The 11,299-nt window shown below is 49.7% G+C and overlaps 1 protein-coding gene across 1 annotated transcript in view; it reads right to left on the minus strand.

Moving 5' to 3' along the window:
• Positions 1 to 11,299, minus strand: part of COG4 (component of oligomeric golgi complex 4) — an 86,442-nt gene that overhangs the window by 73,834 nt on the left and 1,309 nt on the right. The window contains exons 2-6 of the mRNA XM_083163815.1: positions 9,450 to 9,532; positions 5,735 to 5,849; positions 5,016 to 5,190; positions 4,072 to 4,265; positions 2,909 to 3,014 (exon numbers count right to left, since the gene is read on the minus strand). Coding sequence (XP_083019941.1) covers positions 2,909 to 3,014; positions 4,072 to 4,265; positions 5,016 to 5,190; positions 5,735 to 5,849; positions 9,450 to 9,532 — 673 coding nt within the window. The remainder of the gene's footprint in view (positions 1 to 2,908; positions 3,015 to 4,071; positions 4,266 to 5,015; positions 5,191 to 5,734; positions 5,850 to 9,449; positions 9,533 to 11,299) is intronic.

The following is an 11,299-nucleotide window of genomic DNA, read 5'->3' on the forward strand; positions in this document are numbered from 1 at the left end:
ACACTATTCTATTCTCACTCCACGCCCTAGTGGATAGTAGGGCATGAAAAGGTCGGAGGACGCGTACCGCCGCCCCTCGCGGGCTCGCTGCGCTCGCCACGCTTCGGGTTCACGTTGATGGCGGGGTGGCGTCAACTACTTTTGGGGGGACATTTCAATGTTCAGGGGTGTTTTTGGCCCATTTACTATTGTTCCTATGATAATTTGGCTAAATTGAGCCATTTCACATTGTTTCCTATGGGAAATCGAATCGGATCGCATCGCATCGCATCGTTCAATATCGTGTATGTGTACGATGCGATGCGATCCGATTTCCTTACGGTGCCGTACGTAGAAAACCTGGGCGCCCAGATAGGAAACAAGTACCGATTTATTTTTAAAAACCAAGGGCTGAAGATAAAAATCTATCATTTCGGATAGATTGGCAGTCAGGGACCCAATACCTGACACGATTGGACGGCCTGGAGGTTTGACTGGGTCTTTATGGACCTTAGGGAGTATATAAATGGCTGGAATTTGCGGATCGTCTATTTTCAGGAATTTTATTTCTCTCGGATTCAAAACCTCTGTAAAATCATTTAAAAGCGTGTCTAGATTTGTTTTGAAATTAGTGGTGGGATCTTTTTTGAGTTTCATATAAGTAGATTCCTCTCCCAGTTGTTTCGTTACCTCTTCCTCATACGTGGTCAGATCTAAAATAACGACCCCCCCCCTATCTGCTGGTTTGATAATAATTGTGTCATTCTTCCTCAAACCATCAAGGGCATTTCTTTCTTTTAGTGTGAGGTTGTGGTGAATTTTGGTTTTAATTTTTCTTACATCATCCATTACTTGGACTGCAAAAGTTTCTATACAATTTCCCTTTAGATGGGCCACACATCAGGTTTTGGGCTTTTGGGGCATAAAATTAATCCAAGCAACAGAAAGGGATAAGAACATTCAAAAACGGCTGGCAAAAAAGCAAATGGAACTTATCTTCAAGTTGAACACACTAGAACCCAAAGGATTGAACCAAGACTTCGAAATCAAATGGTTTCTTTAAAAGATAAAGTGAACCCCACTTGGGATACGCACTATGCACTTTCCTCTGTCTAAACTGACACATTGCACTTTCTGGTTTTATATCACCTAAATTTTAACTTTATGCTTTTATTGTATTTATTGAATCCCCACCGACACTGCTATCCAGTTATTTTAAATTTTCAGAATCACCATGACTAAATCTGGGACATAAAAAAATGAACTGAGAGAAGCAAGGTGGAGCTGAATATAACGGAACAAGGTGTACCAAGATGGCCGCCGACAGGAACTCAATTGGAGATACACCTTTATGGAGAAGGGAGAGGAGCAAGATGGAGAATTCTCCAGCCATAAGAAAAGGTGTACCAAGATGGCCGCCGACGGGAAGTAAAACGGAACCTATATCGGCTTCAGGAGAGGAAGAAACAACAGAGCCGCACATCACCAGCCCGATATAACACTTCCGGGGGTGGGCGGGGAATTCCCTACAGTCACATATGCTGACAGACACAGACGGAGTCAGAGGAATACCCCGGCGAGTCACTTCCGGTATGACACGTCACCACCGTGCCGCGTCACTTCCGGGGGGGCGGCTGATTCACAGGAAGTTCCCATACGGAACCCGGTACCCAGGAACATGTATATCTAGTTGATATTTATTAGGACAATGGGAAAAGTTATTTTGTATACAGAAAACAGAGTGACACACAGGTGATGGGAATATGGATAATAGAAGGGCTATTTAAACCTGGTCCTGAGAAGTCACTGGTACCTTGAAAAAGACCTTACATTAGAGGTCGAAACGCGTTGGTAGTGACTTTTTAAGGAGCAGCTTTTCTAGTCTGGGTGAACTGACGGCTATCAGAGGGACCATTTACGGGGCCCCATCGTATTTACCATCTGGACCCCTGGAGCGTCAGCTAACCTGAGATTGGACAATAATGCTCATGTTTTTTATAATTAATTAATAAAGGATCCACTTATATTTTATTTTTGACAGAGTCCTGGCTTCATTCTTCAGAAAAGAACAGTTGATGTGCTTCTTCCAAGAAGAAAGAGAGTGAGTAACCTGAAAGGGGGAATCCCCGACGCCATCCATATATCCTTAGAGTATAAGAGAGTCGTCTGATGTTACTGTGATAAGCTAATTTGATCTCCTAACAGTGTGAGTGTTGTGAAAGGGGGAATTCCCCCGACCATATTACACACCACATAGAAGGGATGGAATATTTATGAAAATAGATTAGCACTTTATAAAATCACAGTATTACACGAGGGCGGGGCTCTCTGTTTTTTTCTCGTCTTACATATGGGATTACCAGATCCAGAACAGACGAGGATCCAGACTTAAGCCCATAAACAGGGAAGTTATACCTTTTTTATCTTTAGTGCTATTTTTTGGTGGAGGGCATCTTTACCCCTTTTGGAGAATTAATAATGCGCGTAAGTAATGGGTCAGCAGCGGGAGTCCTGGTAACCCTCACCAGACCGCCAAGATATTTCAGTGTCAGCCTTGGTTATGTGTTCCTCCTGGTTCCTAGGTCGGGTGAGTGTTACCAAGATTATTACTTATACATATTTGAGAACTGGCCATTATACAGTGCTCCAGCTATAAAAACTAGGAACAAGATTGATCCCATTTAGATGAAAGAAGGATCTACACCAAGAATTTGGCCTCTGAAGAACTTATCCATAAGGCGAAGAAGAGGATACGTTGTTATATATGAAGGAATGTATGGTATATATGGAAAAATGCGGAGGGATCACCCATTCGTATTTTCATAGGAACTCTAAATAAGGTTTCATATTCTGGTGTGGGTTCACCAGAGGACTGGACCATAGGCTTCTGGGGTGGTTACTATAGAACACATTGTGCAATAGGATTCACCTTCAAACAGCAGAGTGAGAGTATCTGCAAAGAGGAGGGAAGCTCTGCGCTCACCACCCTCTGATCCCAGGGCCAGGGCCAAGTTCTCTTCAGCCTTCTTAGCGACCTGCAAATCAGACATAATCAGCTGCAGAGGCCTAGAATGTACCAGACATCACATATTGGGAGCAGCATGTTGTATATAGGGGGGGCAGGACATTGCATATGGGGTGCTAGACATAGGTACATGTGTTTACTGTAAGTCATGGATTAAGGGACAGCGTGTTACCTGGGGGCACAGGTACGTGTGATTACTGTAAGTCGGACAGCAGGGGATGGCGTGTTACCTGTAGGCACAGGTACAAGTGTTTACTGCAAGTCATAGATCAAGGGACGGCATGTTACCTGGGGGCACAGGTATGTGTGATTACTATAAGTCAGACAACAGGGGACACGTGTTACCTGGGGGCACAGGTTTGTTTGATTACTTTAAGTCAGAGAGCAGGGGACGGCGTGTTACCTGAGGGCACAGGTACATGTGATAACTGTAAAGGTGGCCATGCAATAGCAGCATGCGATGCTATGCGCACTACCGCGGACATCGCATCGCACAGTACAAAAAGTATGTGCTGCACATACTTTTTGTGCTGCCCGTGGATCACATTGCATCGAATGCACATTGCATGCAAAACGCATCCGGTGCGATGCGATCTAGCCCATAACATATGCAATTCTCACAGAGTGTATGGGCACCTTCAGTCAGAGCAGGGGATGGCGTGTTACTTGTAGGCACAGGTACGTGTGATTACTGTAAGTCGGAGAGCAGGGGACGGCGTGTTACCTGGGGGCACAGGTACGTGTGATTACTGTAAGTCGGAGAGCAGGGGACGGCGTGTTACCTGGGGGCACAGGTACGTGTGATTACTGTAAGTCAGAGCAGGGGACGGCGTGTTACCTGGGGGCACAGGTACATGTGATTACTGTAAGTCAGCGCAGGGGACAGCGCGTTACCTGGGGGCACAGGTAGGTATGATTGCTGTAAGTCGGAAAGCAGGGGATGGCGTGCTACCTGGGGGCACAGGTACATGTGATTACTGTAAGTCGGACAGCAGGGGATGCGTGTTACCTGTAGGCACAGGTACAAGTGTTTACTGTAAGTCAGAGAGCAGGGGACAGCGTGTTACCTGGTGGCACAGGTATGCAGAGAACTTGCTGATCCCCTCCTTGTGCAGCCCCAGCAGGGGGAAGATCTTGAAGAAGCGTTCCACCTGAGGTAAGTCTCCAGCTTTAGTTGCTGCATCAAACTTCTCACTAACCAGGACTTTGAGCTGCTGCTCGGCCTCCTGCAGATGCTGTAGGTTGGCATCAATCATACTACCTGGAACAAACACAGATGTTAGAGCTTTTTCTACACCTGGACAACCTTGCATCAACCACCCGTGTGCCATACATCACTGTACGACACGCTAAGTGACTATGACCACCCAAGTACCCTACATCGCCGGGACACGCTAGCCAAGCATCAACCACCCGTGTGCCATACATCACCAGTACACACTAGCCAGCATCAACCACCCGTGTGCCCTATATCATGGGACACGCTACCCCAGCATCAACCACCTGTGTGCTCTACATTGCGGGGACACACAACCGCAGCACCAACCACCCATGTGCCATACATTGCCGGGACACGCTAGCCAAGCATGAACTACCTGTGTGCTCTACATTGCAGGACACGCTACCCCAGCATCAACCACCCGTGTGCTCTACATCGCGGGACACACGACCCCGGCATCAACCAACCGTGTGCCACACATCTCCAGGAAACGCTAGCAAACCATCAACCACCCATGTGCTCTACATTGCTGGGCCACGCTAGCCAGGCATCAGACCTCTGTGTGCCCCACAATACTGATACATAGTAACCAAGCACCAAACATATGTGTGCCCCACATCCATGGGTCACGCTTATTAAGCCCCAACTACACCTGTCAGGCTCAGTGCAGAAGCAATAAGCCAACCCTGCTCCTTAAATACATGTCAGGGTATAAAGTTTATGTAATGTGTGACATGAAGATTATGATACCCAGACACGGATACGCAGAGTGGTGGAGAGAACAAGTGGTACCTTCTTTCCCCTGTCTGCTGAGCTCAATGACCGATTTATCCAAGCACAGGTATCTGTGGATGTGAGCGGCCGCCTGCTCGTACGCCTCATTCCTCAGCGCGCTCTGCACCCCATCCATGCAGAACTTCAGATCCAGAATGTCATCTGCTCGCTGTATGGCCTGATAGAGCCGGCTCTAGAGAATAGGACAGATCTGAAAATTAGTAGTCACAGATACAGAGTTTCCGACCTCAGGCAGATACAGAGTCCCCGACCTCACTCACTTCCATCACAAGCAGATACGGAGTCCCCGACCTCACTCACTTCCATCACAGGCAGATACAGAGTACTCGACCTCACTCGCTTCCATCACAGGCAGATACAGGGTCCCTGACCTCACTCACTTCCATCACAAGCAGATACGGAGTCCCTGACCTCACTCACTTCCATTACAGGCAGATACAGGGTCCGTGACCTCACTCACTTCCATTACTATCAGATACAGAGTCCCCGACCTCAATCACTTCCATCACAGGCAGATACAGGGTCCCCGACCTCACTCCAATCACAGGCAGATACAGGGTCCCTTTCCTCACTCACTTCCATTACAGGCAGATACCGTGTCCCCGACCTAACTCACTTCCATTACCAACAGCACTTTCAGTAAAGGTTATTAACTAGAAAGTCCCACATATTTATTTTATCCCTCTGCCAGCCCCACAGTCATATGTCTGTCATACCTTGGCTAGGTCCAGCTGCCTGACTTTACTACTGACGTTTTCCGCCAAGTTACAGGTAAACGTGATCATCCCTGACAGCTGCTGGGCGTCTCCTTCTATAAGCTGCAGGTTTGGCCTGAAATGAAGATGGGAAGATAAATAAGTCAGGAAAGGTGTGGAGGAGGAGGAGAAAGGGAAAATGGACGCTTTTGGGGCACAAGCTGGCAACACAGAGCTAAGCATACTGAGGAACCTAAAATTGAGAGGTTATAGTGTGATGCCATATGGACAGAAGAGAGACCATGCAATGAGAGGTTCTGGTAGATTTACCTTGGGTTAACTCTTTCTTTGAGGTTCATGGGACCCACAGCGGGACATCGGGGTTGTAGGCGGATCCAGAGGATCAGCAAAGCATTGAGGCAACCCAGGATGCATGGCTCCTCTCCCCTATAACCCCGCCTCCATGCTCAGCTCCTCTGGTTTGTTAACCAGCCAATAGCAGGAAGCGGAGAAGGAAGAAGACAGGTGATGATCATACCAGCACACTCATATAGACAGAGGGGTAGATTTATTAAGCTCGGGGAAGTGATAAACTGTCTGGTTTTTATCACCGGCCAATCAGCTCCTACCTGTGAAGTTACAGGCTTGATTTGAAATATGACAGGTAGGAGCTGATTGGCCGGTGATAAAAACCAGACAGTTTATCACTTCACCGAGCTTAATAAATCTACCCCAGAGTGAGGGAAGTAGTGACCAAGGTCGTATAAATCACATCTTGTATATCATAAGGAATACCTCAGGTCTATAAGGGTGAGTGCCATGCGGGTCCCATGAACCTCAAGGACAGAGAGTGAACTGAAGGTAAGTCTGCCATAACTCATTTTCTTCTTCGAGTTTCATGGTCCCCACAGGGTGACATCGGGGATGTCCAATAGCAGTGCTCAAGGGAGGGTACCCGTCTGAGGTGTCAGAAGGACCAGACGACCAAAGGAAGCATCCTGGGAGGCGAACCTGTCAAATGCATAGAACCTAATGTATGTATGAACAGTTGAACATGTTACAGCCTTGCACAATGCTCAGAGGACCCCCCTCGGCTTGCCGACCCATAATGGGCCTTACGATCTCGTAGATTAGTATGAGATCCCGCCTTACTGTTTGGATTTCCTGAGAACGAAGGCTGTCATGGCCACCTTAGGAAAGGCGTATGGAAGACAAAACTTCCATGGAAATCGACAGAGTGTCCGTGAAGCTGGCTTGAGGATCCCTGGATCATGACCCGTACACTGAGATTTTGTAGTTGTGATGGGACGCCATGAGATCCACATCTGTAGGACCCCAACTTTTACCAGAAGGGAAAAGACCTCTGGGTGGAGTGACCAATACCCCAGATGAACGTCTTGTTGGCTTAGGAAGTCTGCTTCCCAATTCAGTATTCCGTGGATGAAAACAGCCGACAATGAAGGGAGATGGTGTTCTGCCCAAATGAGAATTTTGGAGACTTCTTGCATGGCTGCTGCACTGCGAGTGCCCCAGAGGCCACTGTTTTGGCATTGTCTGACAGAAACTGTACTGGTCTGTTCTGAACAAGATCCTGGGAGCGGATCAGTGCGTTGTATACTGCCCGTAGCTCCAAGACGTTGATGGACAGACACGCTTCTGAGCGGGATGACACACCTTGCAAGAATTGGGATTCTACTATGACTCCTCAGCCTCGTAGGCTGGCATCGGTGGTTAAGAGAATCCAATTGGTGAACCAAATGGTCGTCCTTGGTTCAGATTGGATAGTTGGAGCCACCACTGGAGGGATAACCAAACCTCTGGAGTCATGAATGTGGTTCTGAACCATTTTAGGAGGATGTGAAACTGCTCACATTCGACCATGTCGAACGTCGATACCATAAGGCCCAGGATCTGCATTGCCAGGTGGATCGAGACTCTGGGAAGTTAATGGAATTGGCGTATTCTCTGTTAGAGTCTGACATTTGTTAGAAATAGCCTCTGTGATTGGGAATCCAGCAGTGCTCCCAGGTGCAGCATCCGTTATTATGGTGATAGAGAGGATTTCTCCCAACTGAGAAGCCATCCATGCTGCTGAATAACAGCTATTGTTGTCTGCAGGTGTGCGGACAGAACCCCCGGTGATTTGGCCACTAGGAGGAGGTCATCTAAGTAAGGGGATACTCTCTAATGCTCTGTTGTCGTAGACATGTTGCCATGCATGCCATGATTTATTTTAAAAATCCTGGGTGCCGTCGCCAGGTCAAATGGGAGTGCCTGAAATTCAAAGTGACGGGATAGGATGGCTAAACGGAGGAACCGCTGGCGTGAAGGTAGAATAGGGATATGCACATAACCATCCCTTATATCTAGGGACACATAATCTCCCGGCTCCATTGCCAACACTATTGACCGCAAGGTTTCCATGCAGAATTTTGGCACTTTGACAAACTTGTTACATGCCTTTAAGTTCAGAATGGGCCTGTAAGTCCAGTTTGGTTTCAGAACTAGAAACAGGTTAGAATAAAATCCGCTTTCTCTTTGATGTTGTGGGACCGGTACAATCACTTGAGATTGTAACAGGGAGTGTAGTATGTCCCTTAGCTTTTCCGCTTTTTGTGGATTGGGTGGGAGGCCTGTGCAAAAAACTTTTGTTGGGTGGTGTCTTTTGAATGATACAGAGTATCCCCGAGATACGACTTCTCTCACTGAAGGACCTGCTGTGGTGGTGAGCCACTGCTGTGTCAAGTGCAGAAGTTGGCCTCCCACTTTGGGGTCCACCTGAGGGAGGCCCGCCCCATCATGTTGGTTTGTCAGGCTTAGCTGGGGGCTGTCTAGTGGTCCAGGTCTGTTTGGGCTTAGACTTAGCCAGCTTAGATGCACTGGAGGTTACAGGGAAGCTTTGGCCTCTGGCCTTGCCTTGGGGACGAAAGGACTGAAAAGGAGCAAGCTTAGGTCGATGAGGAAGAGCGGATGGGTCAATGCGGGAGAGCTGATGGGAGACATGCGGTCTTGGCAGCTGCCAGAGAAGCTACAATTTTGTGAAGCTCCTCCCGTAACAATATGCCCCCTTTAAAGGGTAACATTTCTAGGGTCTTTCTAGACTTGAAATCAGCCTTCCAGGGTCGTAGCCACAAGATACCACGTACCAGTACAGAATTGGCAGAGGCCTTTGTGGCCAATACACCAGCGTCGGACAGCGCTTCCATACCTGGATACCTGGACAGCAGCCTCTTAGATATAGAGGACTTTTTCCCCATCTCTCTCCATATCTCTCTCTCTCTCCATATCTCTCTCTCTATATCTCTTTCTCTATATACACACACACACTAGGGCGGAGTGAAAAAACTGAAATTGCGAAATTCCTGATAAATGACCCATTTTCATGGTTTCAATTGTGAATATGGTGTTTTCTCCGGGACGTGGTGTTTTTTTTTTTTTTTGGGGGGGGGGATCCCGGGTGATTTGGAGACTGGGTGACGGCGGCACTCGACACAATGAAACAATCACCAGGAGACTGGATGTGGTTCCCCAATGTTTCAAGGTGCTGTGCCTCTTTATCAAGGTGTAGATTTCTGCAAATTGATAAAGAGGCCCAGTACCTTGAAACATTGGGGAACCATATCCAGTCTCCTGGTGATTGTTTCATTGTGTCGAGTGCCACCGTCACCAAGATAGATAGATAAATAGATAGATAGGGCCCTCGGCAGGGTATAATATTTAGACCATATGTACATACCCCATTCGCTGGAGAGCCACCATCTTGCTTTCTACAGCCCCCTGCTGTCCGAGTAGTGCATCCAGCTCAGATTCCACTTGTTTCTGTGAGTCATAGAATAAAGAGCGTAAGAGACGGCTATGGGGAGGACACAGGGAGCGTAAGAGACGGCTACGGGGAGGACACAGGGAGCGTAAGAGACGGCTACGGGGAGGACACAGGGAGCGTAAGAGACGGCTACGGGGAGGACACAGGGAGCGTAAGAGACGGCTACGGGGAGGACACAGGGAGCGTAAGAGACGCCTACGGGGAGGACACAGGGAGCGTAAGAGACGCCTACGGGGAGGACACAGGGAGCGTAAGAGACGCCTACGGGGAGGACACAGGGAGCGTAAGAGACGCCTACGGGGAGGACACAGGGAGCGTAAGAGACGCCTACGGGGAGGACACAGGTAGCGTAAGAGACGCCTACGGGGAGGAAACAGGGAGCGTAAGAGACGCCTACGGGGAGGACACAGGGAGCGTAAGAGACGCCTACGGGGAGGACACAGGGAGCGTAAGAGACGCCTACGGGGAGGACACAGGGAGCGTAAGAGACGCCTACGGGGAGGACACAGGGAGCGTAAGAGACGCCTACGGGGAGGACACAGGGAGCGTAAGAGACGCCTACGGGGAGGACACAGGGAGCGTAAGAGACGCCTACGGGGAGGACACAGGGAGCGTAAGAGACGCCTACGGGGAGGACACAGGGAGCGTAAGAGACGCCTACGGGGAGGACACAGGGAGCGTAAGAGACGCCTACGGGGAGGACACAGGGAGCGTAAGAGACGCCTACGGGGAGGACACAGGGAGCGTAAGAGACGCCTACGGGGAGGACACAGGGAGCGTAAGAGACGCCTACGGGGAGGACACAGGGAGCGTAAGAGACGCCTACGGGGAGGACACAGGGAGCGTAAGAGACGCCTACGGGGAGGACACAGGGAGCGTAAGAGACGCCTACGGGGAGGACACAGGGAGCGTAAGAGACGCCTACGGGGAGGACACAGGGAGCGTAAGAGACGCCTACGGGGAGGACACAGGGAGCGTAAGAGACGCCTACGGGGAGGACACAGGGAGCGTAAGAGACGCCTACGGGGAGGACACAGCGAGCGTAAGAGACGCCTACGGGGAGGACACAGCGAGCGTAAGAGACGGCTACGGGGAGGACACAGCGAGCGTAAGAGACGGCTACGGGGAGGACACAGCGAGCGTAAGAGACGGCTACGGGGAGGACACAGCGAGCGTAAGAGACGGCTACGGGGAGGAGACAGCGAGCGTAAGAGACGGCTACGGGGAGGACACAGCGAGCGTAAGAGACGGCTACGGGGAGGACACAGCGAGCGTAAGAGACGGCTACGGGGAGGACACAGCGAGCGTAAGAGACGGCTACGGGGAGGACACAGCGAGCGCAAGAGACGGCTACGGGGAGAACACAGCGAGCGCAAGAGACGGCTACGGGGAGGACACAGCGAGCGCAAGAGACGGCTACAGGGAGGACACAGCGAGCGCAAGAGACGGCTACAGGGAGGACACAGCGAGCGCAAGAGACGGCTACAGGGAGGACACAGCGAGCGTAAGAGACGGCTACAGGGAGGACACAGCGAGCGTAAGAGACGGCTTAAGGGAGGACACAGCGAGCATAAGAGATCGGTGAGGATTAGGGATGGCCATCATTGCCATTGCCACCGATGGTTGCCATCTATGGCAATTCGGCAACTGGCTATCAATATTGCTTAACTATGCAATGGATGACCATCGATATTTTTACATATCGATGGTCATCCATTGTGTTTGATTGATTGGCCTGTGGGCCAATCAAAACATGGGGGCGG

This window comes from Crinia signifera, chromosome 11, assembly GCF_055691185.1.
Source record: "Crinia signifera chromosome 11, ASM5569118v1, whole genome shotgun sequence".
NCBI lineage: Eukaryota > Metazoa > Chordata > Amphibia > Anura > Myobatrachidae > Crinia > Crinia signifera.